Source organism: Seriola aureovittata, chromosome 21 (genome assembly GCF_021018895.1).
Source record: "Seriola aureovittata isolate HTS-2021-v1 ecotype China chromosome 21, ASM2101889v1, whole genome shotgun sequence".
Taxonomy (NCBI): Eukaryota; Metazoa; Chordata; class Actinopteri; order Carangiformes; family Carangidae; genus Seriola; species Seriola aureovittata.
In genome coordinates this window covers 1,943,913-1,965,472 of record NC_079384.1, presented here as the reverse complement: position 1 = coordinate 1,965,472, position 21,560 = coordinate 1,943,913, and the positions used below count along the sequence as shown (strand labels likewise).

Below are 21,560 nucleotides of genomic sequence, written 5' to 3'. Positions count from 1 at the left end.
ACCACCGTCTCAAACCTTCTGTTGCAACAATCACGCATGTTCAAACCTGTTTCCATCTATTTCATTATAATGCTGCACAAAATTTTTTTAATAATAATTAAATTATTATACAGGATTTTTATAAAAATGATCTGAGTATCTCTTGCTCCTGCTCGGCCCAGCAAACTGACAGTATACTGATAAATGTAAGGTTGTATATACCATAAACTGTGGTGTCAGCCATATTGTATATTTCTGAAAGGATACACTATAGCTTTTGATTTTCTTTGGTTTACCTGTTTCTGTTTTAGCTAGTTTCCTGTTGTCAGTAATCATCACCCCAACATGACTGTCCCTTCACTTACTGTGACTAATCACATGTATTTTGGCAAATAATGTTGTTGTTTTTGGTATTTTCTACATAAAACTTAGAAATACAATACTGAGACCTTAAAACCATAGCATCTTTAACACTGCATTCACTCCCGGGTCAAAGAACTCTGCAGTATAGTTGCAGGTATTTATCGGCTCTGATCAGCAGTGATGTAAACATTGGCTGATTGTCGTCACACAGTGTGCTGTGACGTCTTTCCTGTAAACACACCTGTCACCTGCCCAGCATGGTGCTGTCAAACCACAAACACCACGGCTACACCCCCCCACGATACGTTTTTAAAACACACAATCACCGACCCAGCAGCAACCCGGGGATTAGACGGATCCATGTTGCTAGCTGTGGATGCTAACGGTTCACCGTCTAAACGCCGGCGGCCCGCGACCAGTTTAAAGCTCGTACGAAACAGTGTAGCTACACACACAAAGACATAAATGCTTAAACTTTAGCTACACATCGTGACATCTTTTAAGGAGAAACGGTGGATATTCCCTACCTTTGAAGATGTTATTAAGTCCGGTTGTCTGTCTGTTCCTCAGTTATTCATAGAATCAAAAGGGTTTTCCATTAAAGTATTCCAGGTTGTGAATATTGTCACGCGAAGTCCGCATCCATCACTTTCACTCCGTGTTGTACCTGCTGTCGGGATCTCAGCCTTCAGCAAAGACCACTGCTGCGGGACTCGTGACTCACCTGGTAGAGTGCTACCGTTTAGACCTGGTCCTTACGGCAGCGGTGCAGGTGCGAATCCGACCTTTGCTGCATGTCATTCCTTCTCTCTCTCTCTCCAACTTTCCTGTCACTTTCTCACCGTAACTATAAAAAAAAGAAGCAAAAAGCCCGAAAAAATAACCAAATAAAAAAAAAGGAAAGACTATGCCAGTGACTTTTGGTCCCGCCCACAATAAATTGAGCCCTAACCAATGAGTGAGCCAGCTAACCTTTACTCTGCCTAGAGACAACAACAACAACAAAAAAAAAACAAAGAAAAATCTGATTGGATAACTATTTTCAGTGGACAGTAACCCTTTCATGTCTGAAACAAACTTGAGAGAAAATTGGGCTAAAATTATCAGAAGAGAATAATTATAAAATTACAATTAGAAGAGAATAATTATTAAATGAAAGAAATTAATTATGACATAAAATGCTGATATGTTTGGCGTTCTCTGAAGGCCTAGAAGGCCCTGAGGGTTCCCCACTGGTGTACAGTGCACATGCCATGTACACATACAGGACATTATACTGTATAGTGAATACATTTACACACTCAGAATTCAGACACTCAAATAATCTGTGGTCACCATATTATAAACAGGAAGTGATTTCAGAGAGCAACATTCAGATTTACATATATAAACACTATTGCCAGCTCCCCTAGTTCGAAACTAGTCTGAATGGCAGAGGCATACAGCCACAAGGCAGTAATTCTAGTTTGTTGGAAACAACTGGCTAACCAGTATAACTAGTAATCAGTAACCTGAAACAGTGAGGGTAAACCAAAACAGTAAATCTAGGGCAATAAGTCCAAAAACAACAACCTATGGGGATTAAAATACTCCGTGGAGGTGAGGGAAACCAGAGTTGGGTGATATTTCTCTGAGCGACCCCTGACACTTTAAACATAATTATTTAATCCATTATTAATATAAAAACACTTCATTGGGACAAAACAACTTGAACCTTTAGAAGTTAATTCCATGGAATACACAAACTCTGCAAACTATGGTTTAAAATCAAATCGCACATCTCTGACAAGTCTACGCACATTTTGAGACTTTTTAACGATGGTAGTTCTTGTAGGTTTTACTGCATTATCTGAGTAGGTGTTCATGTTATTGTGTCCATATGGTTGAAAACTGGGAAGAGGGACTTAAACATTATCTTGTGTTTGCCTCAGGGCCAGACTGATCGTACTGATTGTATAGGTGTTGTCTGTAGTGTAATGAAATAAGACATCTGTCATGTACTCTGAGTGCCATTATCTCTACCCATGAATACACACACACACACACACACACACACACACACACACACACATGTTCTGCACCTTTAGGACAAGCACGCGCCATCCAGCAGGTTTTCAGTGAGTGGAGAGGGGTGAAGGAAATGATCCATCACTCAGAGTAAACTCTAAACAGCCTAATGACACGTGGCAATATAAAATGGAAAATTCAAATAAACACCAGCGGGCCTGTTTGGAGGCACTCCTGGTACAATAGCCCAAACACTGGGCATTTGAGTAATCATTACTAGTCATAACTCAGCACACTGGAGATGTTAAATAAACAGTATACTTCTGTAAGGCATATACAACAAGGCCCAAATTTACTTTAGCCGTATCACAGGAATCTGAGAGCTAAAGGACACTCACCAGCCACGCCGGAGACAGTATCTTTTAATGTCACATCACGTCTCTGTTCACCTGTTAGAGAAGCTCTGCGCTGTTCGCCCGCACGCCTTGGTGGCCTCCGAGCTGATTTGTGGCTGTTGCGTGACATAACAAGAAGCCAAACTGTTTCAAAGCTCAGTCTATACGTACCCCGTCAGATTTATAACACATCTGTGCTACAGAAAAACATATTGTTTCACCATTTACCAGCACGCTTGTTTTGCCAGCTATACCTCTGCATTTCAGTTCAACTGGAGGAAAAAAAGAAGGGGAAAATCATTTTCACTGTTACTCGAGCGTGCGCTTGTTATAAGCCCAGGAATGATTTATAAAACCACGAGCTGGGGAGCATCCTGGAACGATGTGGACGCTGACCTCATAGGTGAAACCCTGCCTCTAATTGGCTCCTAATTGGGCTTGATTACACGGCTATTAGCAAGAGTTCCCTGAACCCGGCCAGGCCGACGGTTATGAAGCCCAGGTAAGGTGTCACTGCAGGGCTAAAACCCAGCGGGCCCTCAGTTAGAGCTGAAATTGAGGCTATTACATTACGGTGATTCCTGAGTACAATTTGATGCAATTTTAAAAGCAGAGAAAGAAGAATAATCACTTAATAAATAATGTTCTTAGAGGATTACAGAGTGGTTATTGAAAACAACCTCACGCTGTAGAACGGTAGTCTGCAGCACTCTGGACTTACTCTATGTTTTTTCCCGCCTTTTTTTATAACTGGGTCACACCTCGTCTTTCACATGTCAACATCAAAACAGATCACAGCTCCTCAAATCAAAGCTTCCATTGGAAGAAAGACCGTTCAGCTTCCTCTGTTGGATCCATCTCGTCCTCAGAGCTCAACATTTTCCAAATATGTAAAAAAAAAAAAAAAAAAAAAGAAGCCTGAAAAACTTTCCGCCTCTGAGGAGTTCGTCTCTCTAATGGTAGAAATTGTGATAATTGGTCAAGGATGAACTTTTTCTTCCACCATAAGAAAATACATTTCTATGCTATAGGTAATTCATCATAATTAACGTCCTGTGTTTTCTGTTATCTCGAAAAAGATCAGGCTCGACATTTAAAAGATACAAAAACAGACGGATGTTAAACCTCAGTATCGAACTGTAGTGAAAACATGAAGAAATGCTCCTTCTTTGCTTTCTTTGACAGTTTGAGGTAAAACCTTCCTGATGACCATAAAGCCGTATCAATGTTAATTTCCCCAAGAAGCAAAGAAATACAACAATCTGAAATACCATGAAGTTTATTATTGAATGAAGTGGTTGGTCTTTACTTTATCTTCTTCTCTGTGAGTCTCAAACTGAAATCTCTTTTCTTTAAACATGCAGTAACTGATTATCATGGGATCTTGATATGCTAGTTGTTATCAAGCTGCTTATCTACACACTCCTGCGGTCACGTCTCCGGTCACATGGTGAAGGTAAGTCCAGTATCCACTCTGTTTTCACCAGCTCCCTCCATATATGGATGTTTGGCTGATAAATATTTTGCAGTGGTCAGTGGGTTTTTTAGGATTTGGGGTTTTTCTTCTTTGGTGAAGATGTCATCAGTGACGCTACGAGGACGGTGGGAATGAAACCAAAACAGTAAAATTGTTTGAAACAATAATCTGAAATCTATATGGATCTAAAGCAGAGCTGATTCTCTGCAGCTTCTTCACTGCGAGCGGCTCATTTCATTCACGTCATTCACATGTTTTTATGTGCGTTTTCAATTTGAGCTTAAAAAAACTTGGATGAAACAACAGAATTCACATAAAACAAGTTGAACATGGAACATGGAACAAACATAAACGGCATTTTTCCATCATGTTTCATCCTTGGCTTTAGTTTGACCAGCGTTCATCGGTTACGTCACCTCGCTGCGCCCTCTTCTTCTGTGGTGTTTTAATAGCAGCTGAATGGAGAAACTGCCTCCCCAGCTGTTTATGTGGACGTGTTCGGCTTCTAATATTCACATAACACTGGTAGATGGAAAATAACATTTTTTTGGGAAAAATTTTCACCACATTTGAATGAAAACATCGTTTTCACATCGTCTTGTTTTCGGGTTGTCTCGTGATCTCTCAGTAACATCCTGAAGGGAATTTCTTCTAATTTGGTACAAACATTCACTTGGACTCAAAGATGAACTGATGACATTTTGGTGGTCAAAGGTCAAAGGTCGAGGTCACTGTGACCTCACAAAACACGTTCCTGGACATATTTCTCGATTTTATGCTAATATCTAATTCTGACACAACAAAGTAAAATGATGAAGTGATGACATTTTATATCCAAGAGGTCAAAGGTTAACTTCACTGTGACATCATAATGTTCTGCAAAAACACCTCTGGCCATTATTGGACGCTGTAACTCAGGAAGGAGGGACTGTGACCATGTTTAACTCGGCTGATTGGTGAAGGACACAAACATGAGGTGGTGATTCTAATTTTTATTTAAAAAATACTGATAATAGTTGTTTTAATGAGGGAATACACAAACCTCTGAAGTTATAAATGTTTATTAAAAATCTTCCTCTTGCTCTCTTTCTCTTTATATTAAGGAACCAGCTGTTAAATTGTACATGTGCTAAACTTTGAGCCAACATCAGTCCAACATGTGCCTGACTATCCTGTTTAAAATGGGTTTCATACATACTAAGACTTCCATTAGCTCGCAATAATATGTGTGAAAAAACTTTACATTTATGTCATTCTGCTGGTCCCCTGACAGCCATTACTAACCCAATATCCTGTTTCAGAGTGAGCGAGCCTCCAGCGTGTTGCTTTTGGCCCCTCACCAAATCACAAAAGTATGAAAATTACCCATCCAGTCATGGCCTGCAGCTCTTTAAAAGCCATCAGCGTTCCTTCTGACAAACCTCCACACGGCTCCGAGGCCAGACCTGACTGGCAGAACACAGCTCTGCCCAACGCCGCCGCCGACCACAGAACCTCTCACCTCCTCAGGGGTCGTTTGGAGTTATTTGTCAGGCTGCACAATTCAACGACCGCGAGGCCTGGCGATTATGGCTCTGCAGAAAGCCCAGATAAACAGCATCAGCTTCCTCTCGCCTTGTTATCAGTTTTCTCATACACTCTGTGGCCTGTGCTTTACCCTGATGTGTCACATCAGGCTCAGAAATAGCTCGACATGTTGTCTCTGGGTGTTGCTGTCCTTCACAGCGCTGCAGTGTACATATCTTTCATTGTAGCGGCCTCTGAATGTGTAAACTCAGACGGTCCTGGGAGCAGCGTAATGATATGTTGTCAGTGGAGTTCAGTGATGCTTTCAGAAAAGCAGCGTTGCCTCACATCTGACAAATACAAGAAAACGTTGCGAGAGGTCAAGTAAAACAGCCAAAGATATGAATAGTTCTCCGTCTGATTTTACGCCCTCACTCAGACTGAGTCAAGTGTGATTAATGCTGCTGCTCCTGACGTGAAGTGAACAAATGAATCAAGCTCCATCCGAACCGAGAAGGAAAAGCATCATTCAGGAGCGTTGAGGATTACAGGCATTCCCCAGAGGCTGAGGTATTCGCCAGATTCCTCAAACACATTCATGCATGAACAGCGTCAGGTGTCAGGTGCTGCCTGCAGTCCTGCCAGCGTCAGGTTAGCAGCGTTCAGACCGTCAGACTTGGCAGCGTGGAGGGTTTGAGCGGCAACTGGCACCGCACCAGGAACCAGGCTTTCACTGAAACAGATGCTTGCCTTTATGAATTGTGGCATATCTTCAGCACTAGACTTTGCGTCACATTTCTCGGTTAGCCAGCTTTGCCAGGAATGACTTGGAACCGACGTATAAAAACTATCCTGCCGCACAACTCGTGCAAATGTGAAATGTGTGTGTGTGTGTGTCTGTACTGCAGATCGAGGCCGCTGAGGGAAACCGGATGCAAAATGAATCACATTTTCTGCGTCCACTTGTGGTCGCCGCGTGGTTTCGACTGCTGGTCAGTGAAACGACTTCCTTTGAAATCAAATAGTCCCAGCTTGCTCCGTGTGTTTAACCCTCATCACTGACAGAGCTGGTTTTACTTGGCATTTCATCGTCACATGTATGAGGTCATTGTCAGGCACGCAGGCATGAAACGTCTCTTTATCACACAGACGTGTGTGTGTGTGTGTGTGTGTGTGTGTGTGTGTGTGTGTGTGTTTGAGGTTTTGCGAGGGCATGTATGTCAAAAAGAGCTGTCGGTGTGTTATACTGCAGCCCCCTCCTGTGGTTAATGAAAGTGCTTTAAAGTGTGGCTTACACACATCAGCCAGCAAGCCACAAGTTCATGTGTTGGTACAGAGTGTGTGTGTGTGAGTGTGTGAGTGTGTGTGTGTGTCAGAAACTGTGCTGATGCAGAATGGCAGTGTGCATGGATGAAGGGTGGGGGGGCTCCACAGTGAAAAATGTTCTTGTAGCTTCAGACTTTGTTTCTGCAGGTTGTGACTGTGTTGAGCTGCTGAGCCGTGGAAACTCTGCACCAGCACAAACATGTAGTTCATCTGAACCACTTTATTTACATGTTAGACTGAAATGCTAACAGCTAACAGGCGACGCTTTGTTGTTCAGAAACACGGTGGCGTCTGCTGCGTTGACTTGCTGACCGGTGACAGGAACAAGTCTGTTCCTCCTGTTCACAATAAATTCCATTTCACTTAGAATTCGCCTTTCATTGGAATAGTGTCGGGTAATTTAATCTCCAGTAGTGCCTCATATTCTGTGGATCATTATATATTTGTAGCGTCTCTAAATAAATCAGCTTTTCATGAGCTCAGACAAAAAGCTTGTTTACAGCTTCGTGATGAGTCATTTTCCAGCTGAGTTTTTAATAGTTTATTTAGTTTAAAAAGAAGTTGAATTTTCTCGACACATAAAGAAACAATTACTCCATCAGTTTATCACAAACATTCAAATGTGAATATAAATGTAACTCCACCACAGATGAGTAAGCGAACATGCGTGGTCAGGCTGTTTGGTTCTGTCCTGTGAGCGCAGTTCACTTTTACTTCAGAGGAGCGAGGACGTGTCGACGGATCCTTTCTGACAAATACCAACTCTGTTACTTCTCCTGACTCGCATCCAGCTCCGTGCTCTCTCTCTCTGGTGCTGTTACACATCTGAAAGCAATAAAACAAGGAGAAGAGAGGGACCGGCAAATTGTAGATGGTGAAAGAAGAATTTTAACAAGTTCATAAATACCTTTTTATACTGTACCTGTTTACAAGGTTTTATGTGGAGCTGAACTCAGCACGGCGGACTCAGGTTTGATGGAAAAACTCAACCGATGCACCAAGAGAAGAAGGAAAGCGCCATTACCATAAGTCTGTGATACCTCCAGGGACATTTCTTCAGTCTACTCTTCATATTCTAATATTATTATCCATATTCATGCTCTGAATTTGAGCTAACATGGACACAGATGTTAGGAAGGTATGCCGCATGACCAGAGGACAAGATGACTGCATCCGTCTTATTGAGACAGTTGGTTTGATGCATTCCTGAACTAAAAAAGGAAAATCTGTTTTCTATATATATCTATATATATAGATATATATAGATATATATATATAAAATATATTAATGAGACTTTAATAAAGACGAGTCTGCACCGTGACGAGTTTTGACCAAACTCAAGCCTCAAAGGAGGATGAGTTCGTCTAAGAGCTTCGTGACCCCTGCTGGTCACAGCTGCAAATTACAATATTACCTAGCCTCCCAAACGGCACTGTAAGAAATGATTCTTGTGCAGATCCAAACAAACTGTCACTGAATAATCATGTCAAACAGTAAAAGCATCACTTTGATTTTTTTTGTCATTACAGTAGAGCGATTTCATCCTCCCTGCATCCAAGTATTTATCCAAAGAGTCACAATATCATCTGTAGACTGAGGGAGGCCTCTGGTCTCTCACACACAGCCCAGGATATAATTAAATCAAATTAATTGATTAACGTATTAGAACATCAGAGTAAAATATGTTCTGAAAAACTCCCTAAAAAAAAGGAGGACACGTTTTGACCGGAGCAGGGTCTTCTTCAGAGCATGGGTGGAAAGAGAAGTAACATGAGGGAGATGTCTTGATTCCTTTCATAGACAGGATTTCTCCGAACCACCAGAGGGCTGATGACATCATCACTTCCTCTGCATCTCTGATTGCAAAGACTAATAATTAATTTTTTTCTCATTCATAAAAAACAATAATTGTAAGATAAAAAGTGAAACACCGTTCAGACTTTTTCTCCGAGCAGAACCAAAAGTTCACACATGATTAGTGCTGATCAATAATGTTGTGAGTCCCTGTTGCCATGTTGTGCTCCAACAGACTCACTTTAAAGATGGGGACGTTCCTGGATTATGTATCCGGCGTGCAGCCACCCAGCTCGCCGCAGCAGCAGCTCCGTCATATCAGCCACCAGGCGGCCCCTTTGATTCTGAGAGGGAAACCCCGTCTGCGATGGTCCTCTGAGGTCTGTCATCCTAATCTTCAAAGTCCTTCAGAGGAACTGAACCTCCTTGGTGGCTGCTTCTGGACACACACACACACACACACACACACACACACACACACACACACACACACATGTTCCCTGGAGGTCTATCACTGTGATTTGCAGTTCTGTGAGACAAAAAGACGTCAAAGAAAACTTTTGATGTCACATGGCTGATAATCCTGTTTCACATCCCTCCCCAGAATCCGGCGCAGACGACACACACTTTGTTTCTGCTGCAGCCAGATTCCATCAAACAGCTGTGTGTGAACATAAACATGTGGTTTGATCAGTTTTCACAGGGAAAAACAGACACAGACGACAGCCTCCAAGACGCATTAGGATTCTATTAAACTTGTTTTATCTGTGAGATGAGCGGGGGTGATGTCGGCTGAGACCCACCACTGAGCCCCAGGCCTCTGAAGTCTCACATCAGACGTGAAACCTGTTCCAAGGAGCAGGAACAACTGAAACCAGGACCTCATCATATCTGGAGCATGACATTTAAAAGACTTTGTTCCTCAAGGTAATCAAGATGGAAAAGGCCTCTGTCATGTGTGAAGGACAGTGGTGTCACCTTGTGGCCGACTGTGGTAATCACGTCTTTCTGAGTCCAGCAGCTCCTCACAGATAAAAACTATCATCCTCATAAACACACCAGGATCTCCATTAGTGTTAAATGAATAAAATGTTTTGTCTAATCAAATCATACCCAATGTGCTGATGATGAAGATAATAATGATGTTTTTTTAGAGGCAAACTTCCAGTTTCCTCGGCATGAGATAAATTATTACAAATATTAGCCAGAATAATGATGCTCATCATAATTTAACCCAGCAGGAAGCAGCCGTAACAACCCCCCCAGAAATGTTTTAAGACATTTAAAATGATCATAATTTTAATTATAATTTGCATCTGAAATGTTTTTCTTTCACACATACACACACAAAAAATAAATAAACTAGTTGATATTTATTAAATCTATTAATATGCAAATATCTTTTTTAAGTTTTAAGTCTCTCTCCACTGAAAAATGTGTTTTGTTTTTTGTCACATTGCTTGATGTTTAATCATTGTGGTGCAGAATGATGCGTTTCTCTTTGCACATTTTCTAGGACCCATCAACACCAAGGCCTCACTGTGGGAGCTGCTCAGGGATTTTAAAAGCTCCTGCACAAATATTTTAGGTTCTGTAGCTTCAGAAAAGGGAAAATGTTTTTCTCTGCCACGGTTAAATGAAGAAAAAGACAAAACAGGAAGCAGAGTGGAAAAGGAAGGATAAACACGACGGTCCCTCTGTTTCTGATCATAAACATCTGATGCCCACTTATCAGTGTGCAGTGAAAGGAGCAGGGAACTCAGCTGATACTGAACAGAGCCGTGATCCCAGGCTTCACCTTAAATCCCTAAACTCTGTGATTGGTCCACTGCTCTCCAGCCAGCTGAATCCTCCCCAGGAAGATGTGAAGACTCTCTTCGTGATCTTCTATAACAGAGGCAGTGGAGACGTGGCAGCACATTAACACAGCATTCAGAGAGTTTGATGTTGAGTCCTGCTCTGAAATCTCTCTGATAACCCTGAAACAGACTGCTGCACTTTATAATTCACCCCCGGCCCCTCAGACTGTTTCCCACTGGGGGAGTCTTTCAGATATTTTAGCCACTGTTCTCATTTTTCCATCCACTTCTAAAAATGCCACTGTTTATCCACACTCCCTGGATCCTGCTATTTTAGACACAACTCTTAGCAGCTTTAGAAGAAAACATAGTAAATGTCAAATACATGTCCAGTAAATCCAGTAAGAAGTATATTTGCCTCTGAAATGTAGTGAAGTATAAGGCAGCATAAAACTGAAATATTGAAATAAAGTAGACCTACAACTGCTGTAGGTCAGAATTATACTAAGGAATATAATCAGAGTAAATGTACTTAGTAACTTACTGAGAAATAACTTTTTAGTGAAGTAGGAGACATCTTGTGTTCAGCTGTTAAATTAAACGAAAAATATTTTTGCACATTTATAGATTCTGGATTTTTCAAAGAAGAGTTATGCCAATAATAACATTTATTTCCCATTTTTGTAAAGAAACATTTACAGTATTTTTTCTGCTTTCTTAAATTACATACAAATCTATGCAAAATGATAGTAATTATCTGTAATTAAAAATGTAGCTTGTTATTATAAAGCTAAATGTCCATATGAACAATTTAAAGATTTCCTCTGTCATTTTAGGGTGAATCTTTACATTTGTGACTTCTACATTCAAACTTTGTAATTCTGGATGCAAATGTTGCAGCTTTTTTTCATTACAAACATTGAAACTTCAAACTAAAAAGTTTGAAGTACTGGAATATATTCATGGTTAAAATGTTTGTCCGATGCTAGCTATCGCCCCACTAACTAATCCTGATGATCAGTGCTAATGCAAATGCTAGCCCACTATTTCTTATTTGCAATCTAGTCAGTAGCTGCTAAAGCTAATGCTAGCAAGCTAGCCCCGCCCCTCTGTTCTGTTCATCCCTGTTATTGTCACCAATAAAAAAGGAGAAAAAAAAGCTAATGCTAACACTAACCGACTCAGAGCTTATAAAGTAATGTTTACATGTAATGTTAAAGTAATGTGTGTGACACTGACAAGTACAAATTTTGATCTCTGTCACTTCAGTGTCACTGTGGGAACTTCTGACCAGAGTTTTACAGTTTTTTCTCTGTATCACGACACAGATGTTGACAAAACCATTTCTGACAGTGTCTTTGTCAAGTTTTGATTCAGACATTCAACAAATACAAGTCTCTTTGACACAAGTGCAATTGTTTCACATACGCAAACTTGAATTTCTCAAGCAGATTTATTTTACAGGTTTACAAAATGTTGAGTTACAACTACAAACACTGGAATCATTTGTGAACCTCACTTTACAAGCTCAAAATCATTTTGACCCTTAATTTGAGCCTGGATACACGTAGCTACAACAGTTCACAATAACACCACAATAAGTTCCTTAACAACAAATCAGACACAGCAAGTTTCCAAACAAGTACTTTAATTGTAATATTCAAGCCAAATATTAATAATCACATCCATGTTGTTTTCTGATGCATTCGATATGACGACAACTTAAATGTAATAAACACAATATAATTTTAATTCATCTTAAACGTTAGACTATGATGTGTGTGGAAATGCAATTACACAAACTGCTTTTAACAGAAATTAACAATCGTTTTTACTCATTTTGTAGTAAAGTTTGTGCATGTGGGGGGGAAAATAAAATAAAATTGTGTTTGGCGACAAGATTTGTATTTGTTCAAGAAGAATATGAATCAAACCAAATGCTCAGTGGTGAGGTTAAACAAAGACAGGGGAAGAAGAAATGCTTTTGTGGATGTCTATGTGCAGACACAGCAGAAAACTGTAAAACTCAGCAGGCAACGCTCCCAGTGTGCGACACCGACAACTGCAAATGTTCACCCTTGTAACTTCAGTGTGTGGGCGCAGCGTTTTACAGTTTTCTTCTCTGTATCAGGACACAGATATTGACAAAAAACATTTCTTCCTTTTACATGTTTTTGTTTAACTTCACCACTGATCAGAATTTACATTCAGACTTGAACAAATACAAATCTCTTTTACACATGCAGAAACTTGAATTTCACATGCAGATTTATTTTACAGGTTAACAAATGTTGATTTACAACTACAAACATTGGAATTATATTTTACGGTCACTTTACAAGCTCAGTCATTTTGACCCTAATTTAAGCCTATATACTCGTATAGGGTGGAGTGATGCGCATGACTTACCATTTCTTGCTGGGCAAGGTGTGGTTCTGGCCCGAGGTTGATTATGTCATCTCTATAAAAACACAACAGGAACAATAAGGAGATGTCAAGCAACTCCTCTTTTTTACTATGAAATGTTTGAAGCAGTCTAAGGACTTCAGAACATAAAGGATTTATCATCCACTTAAACTTCATCCAGCATATACTGTAATAAAAACAAGACTGAATGAATAAATTATACATGTTCATGTGAAGAATTTGTAGAAGAGATTCATAAATAAATAAATAAATAAACACATTTAGGGCTGTCCCAAACGATAATTTTTTTAACGATTAATCTAGCGATTATTTTTTCAATTATTCGACTAATCTAACGATTATTTTTATTATTAAACTAACAGTAATTTTATTGTAATTATTTTCAAGTTAGTCATTTAATATAACAATTTGCCCCGTCCAACATCTTGACTCGCTGCACCAGGGTGTTTCCTCTTTATGTGCTCGTGCATGACTGTCGTGCATGAGAGATATGCCAGATGCACTTTGCAGAGTCTGCAGTCTACCGCACTGTCGGTGTCCAGATTAAAGTTTTCCCAAACTCTGGAGGACCGTGAACGAGCCTTTTTTGCCGCGTGTTGCTCCACACGCTCCGTCGTGCTGCTGGTAGACGCCGCCGTGTTGTTCAAATAGATTACACAGACGCAAATCATTCACGTAGTCACATGACTTCAATTACGTCACCGCGTTGTCCCAGTCCGTGCGCTGCGCTTGTATCCGGGTAAACCAAAGACGATGGATATAAACGGTCCCATTAGAAAGTTCCGGTTTTGTTCTAAGAACATTTACCCTGTTTGGTTTTACACGACGCGTCGACACTAAAATTCCACGTCGAAAACTTTTTATAATCGACAACGTCGATTACGTCGGATAATCGTCCCAGCCCTAAACACATTAGTGGTGAGGCAACACAAAGACACTGAAAGAGGGTGAGCTTCTGTCTGAACACATACAAAGCGCAAAACTGTAAAACGTGGCGCTCAAAATTGTGTGTGACACTGAGGTTACAAGTAGAATTTAAATTCAGGTGCAAAAATAGGATCTAAATACTTGTAACCTCCATACACTTGGAGATTTATGAAGGCAAGGGCACACTGCAGGACACATGGGTGGACCTTGGCAGGATACAGCAACATGAGGAAGGGTTGACACAGGTTATTAGCTAACGCTAGCGCTAGCTGGCATCGTCTCGCTAATTTTGGCTAGCAAAGAAACAGGCTTAAAACAAAATGTACTTACTGGAAAAAATTAAACCGCCGACTCCTCCGAGTGTCTTTTAGAACAACTAAACACAGAACAAGACATTTTCAGGGAAAACAACATGTAGGAGCTAACTTTGATGAACTGAAAACACAAACACAAGTCAAATGTCCAACACATCGCTCTGACGTCATTTCCGGATTAACAGGCAGGTCCCTCTGTGTGTCTATCACGCGGTAGCCACGTCCTAAAGCCACTCTGATTTAACGTCTATTTTCTTTTAAATAGGACCATAATTTAAAAAAATTAACATCATATTGTATTGAAGAAAACTTCAAACTAAAGATTCAGACCATAAACACATAACGAATCAAATTAGAAAGTAGGTGTTGAGTGGGAGAGCTGCTGCTGGGTGTCTCACTCCTCACTGCTGCTAGTCTTCTGTTTCCTGGATCATTTTATATCTGATAAATTCTTATTTTGAGCAGATTTGAGTTGTAGGGTTTTAATGGAGAACTGGAATATTAGGAAAGTTCGGACTGAATCTGTTTGGTCACCTGAGAGAAGTTAAGTGAATTTATATCCTGCAAAAATATCAGGTAAGAAAACATTTACTCTTTTTGTGACGTTGTTTGTGTTCATGTCGTTTATTTCGGATTAAATAATGATATAGACAGATTAACAAATGTCACTAAGTATGTATGTTTATACTGCGTCATTAACGTGTTAAAGTGAAAAGCTAACCGCGATTAGCGCGCTAGCCATAATAGCATTTTTTCAATGTAAAGGAAGCTAATTTTACTGTGTGTTGCTAGTATGTGTTAATGTTGTCAGCTGGTTTAAAGCTTAAACCAACTGATGAGAGATAAATGAGTACACTCTTGTTCACTCAGACAGAGAGGACCAGGAAACACATTGAGGAGCAGAAGTCTTGTACAGAAGTCATTGTGTGGTAAATGCTTCATGAGCGACTGTTATTGACTGTAAACCCGATTATCATTGTATAATTCACACTCCGGTTGCAGTGGAGGTCACATAAAGGTCCCATGTTAATTTGTGTTTTAACTACTCAAACTTTCACTACCCCGGTTCCCCCACCCCCGAGACAAAATGCTGGCGGGGAACAATAGGTGTGAGTCAGGAGGGATGCCCTGGTCCTGGGTCAGCTCCCGGTCGCCCGTGTCCCCTTAGCAACGGCCTGATTAATGCAAACACGGCGTTGCTATGGAGGCCGAGACACAATCAGTTCATCCACTCACCCGGTGACCGACCCGGGACAGCGGAGCGTCCTGCGGACATGGAGGACTCACCTGCAGAGGACACAAGACTGGACTTTATAGCCGACTACGTGCTGAGGACTCTGAAGCTCAAACGGGACAAATGGCAGAAGTTCGTGTCCAGCGAGGAGAACCGGCAGGTGCTGCAGGACTTCCTGGACGGAACCGAGCACGGGACCCTGGTGGTGTCTGTGACCGCGGCCGGACTGCTGCAGGCCGCCGCCGCTTTCACCGCCGGCTCCAGGAACAAGGCGGTCTACTTCGTGAAGCGGAGCAAAGCGGTGCTCAGGCCTGAGTCCATGACAGAGAAGCTGATCTACGGGGACTTGTCTTACGCTCCACTGGATCAGTTTTCTGCTCTAGTTGAGGAGGTGAGCTGCAGAGCACGGTGTGTTAATGATTGGTAGATACAGGGACGAACCACAGCTCAGCTGCAGAGATGACATTTTTAAAATCAGATAGAAAACTGTCACCTTGTCACAGACGTAGATATTACGTAGCCAGTAGTCCAGTGTAGTAAAGTACATTTACTCCAGTACTGCAGCTACTTAAAGTTAAGATAAGGTAAGATAGGATTGATTAGTTCTGCAGGAGGAAGATTTGCAGTTTTACAGCTGCAAACTGTACAAAAAAATGCTAAATGAAAATATCAAATACTATAAAAATATAATCATACATTTTATTTATAGCTGCCTTTCAAGACACTCAAGGAGACCTTACAACACAGTAAAAGATAAAGTGCATAAAATACTAAATAAATTACAATAATTATAGTTGCATAGAAATCAATATATTAAACGTTGGTGTTGGAATTAAAAAGAATAGGCAAGTTTGAAGAGGTTTGTTTTGAGGTGGGATTAGAAAAAAGGGAGAGAATCAATATTAGGCAAATACTGAACCATGCACTGTGTGTTAATGTCTGCCCCCCCCCCCCCACCTTAACGTGAACCCAACTGCAACGGGGGGGGGGGGGGGGGTTGCTGGTGGAAACACTATGTGAAGGGGGAATACATACAACACAGGATTAACCAACCCCCTCCCACTCCAACTGTTCTCACTATGTGTAAATAGTTTGTAGTTCTGGCAGTGGCGATGCTACTAGACTGTGGGGGGGGGGGGGGCGGGGGGGGGGGGGGGGCGGTTCAGGCAGACACTTAAAGATGCCCCCTAAACGCTGCACCTGCAGACTAACACATGGGGTTGGGGCTACAGCAGTGCCATGTTTACTGTCTATGAGAAGTTTAAGGCGGTTATAGTTGTCATTTCAAAATGTGCCGATAACATGGGCCATCGGGGGCCCCCTTTTTCAACTTAGAGGCCCCCAAGTATTTGTCTGGTTTGCCTCTGGGTATCGGTGGAAAGAAACTAAACGCTTTATACTTCTACTACTATTATCTACTCCACTACATTTATCTAGTACATTATCTTCATCCTGACCAGTTAGGCTAGATAAATATTAAGTCAGCTTATTTTAAGCTTATATGACCACAATTCACTCTAATAATTAAGGCCTTAAAACTAGATTTCCAAAATATGAGCCTTCAGGATTAGGTGTCTAAATCTACAATTAATTAAATGACCACAGACTGATTTCCATGCAGTGACCTGGAACCTCAGGCCTGATATTACCTTTACCTAAGTAAAAGATCTGAATATTTCACTTAATACATCAAAAGTTTTCTCCAAACAAACATTTGTCCAAACTGCAAAACTCTTATTTCCTCCCGCTCTCTCAGGTGGTGGCCCCGCTGCTCTCTAACAGCAGGAACCACACTGAATGGCCCAAAGTGGTGTCTCAGGACGTCAGGCGCCACGTCCACTCCCTCAAGACCAATGTGTTTGTGGTGTCGGGCCAAGTCCAAGGCAAGACTCTGCTGCCGCTCCCAGCGGGCTCCGAGAGAGTGGAGCAGGCCGCCCTGGAGACAGACAAAAGGTAAACAAACAGCCGGGACAGAATGGCTCACGTCAACGCATCATTTGTCCCGTTTGTACATTTTAAAATGGTTTACTTATGAAACATCACAGGGGGGAGATGGTGGATGAGGCCATCATCCACTCCTTGGAGTCAGCGGTGATTGAGTGGAGCCATCAGATCCGCGCCGTCCTGAAGAAAGACTCCTCCGAGGCGCTGCTGGAGGGAAAGAGCCCCACGCCTCACGCAGAGCTGCTCTTCTGGAAGAACAGGTCAGCACCTCTGCTTTCACAGACGCTAAGCATCCGCTGAGAAACACTTGTTCCAGCGTTGTGACTGTGTGAAAATAACACACGTCCCTGCAGGACCTCAAAGTTGAATTGTTTTGTAAGTTTTTGCTGGTGCTACTAATTATTGGATTTTCTGAACACCTGTGCTATCAAGGGAAAAAAAGTAATTTGAAGCCAAGTGCTCTCTTCTTCCTTTTTTTTAATAAGTAGCAGAATTATTTCTTATGCAGCTAATATCCTCCACCATGTGTTTCTGCTTTGTGACAAAAACTTGTTTGCTGTCTGCTGGAGATCTGCACCGATGGAGTGCAGCCACGCTCTTGATAAATTCAGACTTAACCTGGCTGTGATGTTGAGTCTTTCACGCCACTAAATTAAAACCGGTTACACCTGTACCAGTTAATACACTGGTTTGAAATTGGCTGCAATTAAATATTAACATTCAGTAACCGGCAGGTGGAGCTGTTGCGTAGCTAACTAACTGACTAAATGGATGTTAGCTTGGTGAAAGCTAAAGTTAGCATACATTAGCAGCTAATAGGCTTTGAAGAGTAAAAGTGGTCACTAATATTTGATGAAAATTATGTTTAATAATGATGTTCAGTCTAAGTAGAAGGAGTTAATATAATTGTATTGTTGTAATTTTGTGATGTTTCAGGTGTTTTTTTAATATTTGTAGGTTTTAACAGAAAAAAATTCATGTAATGAAAAATATTGCATATGTCTGGAAATATGTGATATTATCGTATATCCAGGTTAGACTTAGTTAAAAACTAAGTGGTAGTTCAAAATAAGACCTTTACACAGAAAATGAGCTGGTGCAGCTTAGTTCTGTGTTCTTCTACAAATGTGACAGAAACCTCTTTGTCCTCCATCTTTTTTCTACTTGAAGATATGCAGATCTGGAGTGTATCCACTCCCAGTTAAAATCCTCGAAGGTGAATAAGATGGCGATGCTGCTGGATGCCGCGGAGAGCAGCTATTTCCCAGCTTTTACGAACATGCAGCAGGACATTCTTGCAGGTAATAAATCTAAACATCTGATGACAGAGAAAAATGTAATTAGACTTGCGTAGCATGCGTCTGGTTGAAGTATGATTTAACATGATTTATCGTCATCTCCTTTTTCAAACGTGGTATTTTATCTCTACTTGTCAGCCTTGGAGGAGGCGAGGGACATCTGCACCTACCTGAGGCCCCTGCAGCGGCTCTTTGAGGACATGGAGAGCGCCGAGTTCCCTGATGTCAGGGGCCAAATCGGCCCTTTGATGCACACAGTGTGTCTGGTGTGGGCCAACTCCAGATACTACAACACCCCGGCACGCCTCATTGTTCTGTTGCAGGAGACCTGCAACCTCCTCATCCAGCAGGTCAGCAGCAGCAGTTTCTCTTCTCTGTGTTGAGTCCCAAGAGCCTGTTTTGTTTAGGTCTTTGTTGCTAAGTAGTTATAACTGTGGTGTTTCTGAACTGCACCTGACAGGTCACCTGTCAGCAAGAAGCAGGCGAGTGGTTTCTGTCTGTGAAGTTTCACTGTTTGTGAAAGCCATTTTTCTTTTCTCAGTCATGAAAGCTTCCTCTGTTCATGCTATCAAATCCTCCATTGTTCAGTTCCTTTGTGTTCAGTTTATTGGAAGCAAACCTCTGTTTTTGCTGCTGGAAATGTGAGTGAATCAGAGAACTTTTCCCAGGGAAGACTAATGAGCCAGCAGTGTTAGATTAACCCTCTAGAGGAGCCTGGGGCAAAACTGAGCTGTGGGCCGCAATTCACAGCCCTCTCCAAAGTTCCTCTCACTCTCTGTGGAGTGTGTGTGTGTGTGTGTGTGTGTGTGTGTGTGTGTGTGTGTGTGTGTGTGGTGTGTGTGTGTGTGTGTGTGTGTGTGGTGTGTGTGTGTGTGTGTGTGTGTGGTGTGTGTGTGTGTTGTGTGTGTGTGTGTGTGTGTGTGTGTGTGTGTGTGTGTGTGTGTGTGTGTGTGTGTGTGTGTGTGTGTGTGTGTGTGTGTGTGTGTGGTGTGTGTGTGTGTGTGGTGTGTGTGTGTGTGTGTGTGTGTTGTGTGTGTGTGTGTGTGTGTGTGTGTGTGTGTGTGTTGTGTGTGTGTGTGTGTGTGTGTGTGTGTGTGTGTGTGTGTGTGTGTGTGTTGTGTGTGTGTGTGTGTGTGTGTGTGTGTGTGTGTGTGTGTGTGTGTGTGTGTGTGTGTGTGTGTGTGTGTGTGTGTGTGTGTGTGTGTGTGTGTGTGTGTGTGTGTGTGTGTGTGTGTGTGTGTGTGTGTGTGTGTGTGTGTGTGTGTGTGTGTGTTGTGTGTGTGTGTGTTGTGTGTGTGTGTGTGTGTCCTGTTGCGTTCAAGTACTCATCAGGTACTCAGCAGACTACAGAGGGCAGTTTAAATTTACTTTGCCCAAAGCCCCAGACACAAACTTGGAATCCTTGCTGAAATAAAACCTTCCCAGGTTTGCATCTGTCAGTTTTAAAAAAAATATATATATATATTTTCCATATTCCCCCAATGTAAGGATAATATCAACAAAAATTGTCAATGTATTAAAACTAGATTTTGACACAGGGCCCCTAAACAACACAAGATTATCTACTCTGACTTCCTGTTGCTCGCTGTTCGCTGTCGTCTGATTCTTCTGAAATGAAAGGACACGATTCCTCCGTCTCATACACGGTGGATCGTGAATATCTCATTGTATGTGAGGTTAGAAAAATAAGCACACGCTGTGAGGTTTGTCCGGCAAATTCTGTGATATTTTACATAGAAGAGAAGCCAGAGTTACACGAGAGGCCTCAGTGCAAATTTGATGATAAGATTCTGTTGGCTAAATATCAAATATCCTGCTCTGTTAGACCCTGACAACAAGCACAGTCTCTCCTTTACTGGATTTGCTCAGTTTATTTATTTATTTACTTATATTGTGTGTGTGTGAGGACCTGATTAGCTTAGCTTAGCATAAAGACTGGACATTGTGGGGATATAGGAAGTGTGTGTGTGGTGGAACTCTTCTTGGCCGAGTGCAGTTACTGTTGGAAATATGGTTCTCAGAAGATTCATGTAAACGTCTCCTATACAGAGAAGGGTGTTATGGGTAGCCGTATGTACATGGAATTATTAAGAAGAAGCGGATGTACTACGTTCAAACATGGCACCCCATTCATGTCTATCAAAGTTTACTCCAAAAACCCTCCACCATGTTTCTGGGGGAGTTTTTGGGCCCATGCAGCACACACAGTGGAGCCTGCTGACAGCATGGAGGTTCAAGCTGGCTGACTTCCTGCTGGCTCCCTGCACACATGAGTGGGATAAAAGTATTTAATCATATGGCTTTTCTAGACACTCCAAATGTTACTTTACCCAGTGGATCAAACTAATAATGGGAAAAAAATGATTTAATGGGGGCTGTGATGCTCAGAGAAATATTTTAACCATTTTACAGCCACTCCTTTTCCAATTATTGCGTATGGGAAAAATTCTTGTTTGGGCCAGTGTTCGCCGCATGATGAACTCCATTACTGTAAATCTCAGTTGCATGTCGTGCTGACCCTTTGATGGTCGAGGGGTGGGTTGGAAACAGAGATAAAGACAAACCTAAGTGACCCCTGTTCATATTTGCCAGTGTGCAGCCTGGAGAAATGTGATTCCAGCATTAAGTTGGTCAAAATCTAATGTGTAAATCTATTAAGGTCAAAGGTTAAGATAGGTGGATCTTTTTACCTTGGAGGGACCCGGGGGAGTTGTTTCTGCCTGCTTTCAGGTTTTATGCTAAGCTAAGCAAATCACGTCCTGGCTTCAG

The 21,560-nt window shown here is 41.6% G+C and overlaps 2 protein-coding genes across 2 annotated transcripts in view; one reads left to right on the top strand and one right to left on the bottom strand.

Moving 5' to 3' along the window:
- Window positions 1-1,266, bottom strand: part of myocd (myocardin) — a 128,779-nt gene extending 127,513 nt beyond the window's left edge. The window contains exon 1 of the mRNA XM_056365442.1: window positions 1,067-1,266. The gene's annotated coding sequence lies outside the window, so the exon portion shown is untranslated. The remainder of the gene's footprint in view (window positions 1-1,066) is intronic.
- A 14,323-nt stretch (window positions 1,267-15,589) lies between these two features.
- dnah9 (dynein, axonemal, heavy chain 9) overlaps window positions 15,590-21,560 on the top strand; it is a 129,564-nt gene continuing 123,593 nt past the window's right edge. The window contains exons 1-5 of the mRNA XM_056366696.1: window positions 15,590-15,940; window positions 17,306-17,502; window positions 17,595-17,753; window positions 18,664-18,794; window positions 18,930-19,141. Coding sequence (XP_056222671.1) covers window positions 15,590-15,940; window positions 17,306-17,502; window positions 17,595-17,753; window positions 18,664-18,794; window positions 18,930-19,141 — 1,050 coding nt within the window. The remainder of the gene's footprint in view (window positions 15,941-17,305; window positions 17,503-17,594; window positions 17,754-18,663; window positions 18,795-18,929; window positions 19,142-21,560) is intronic.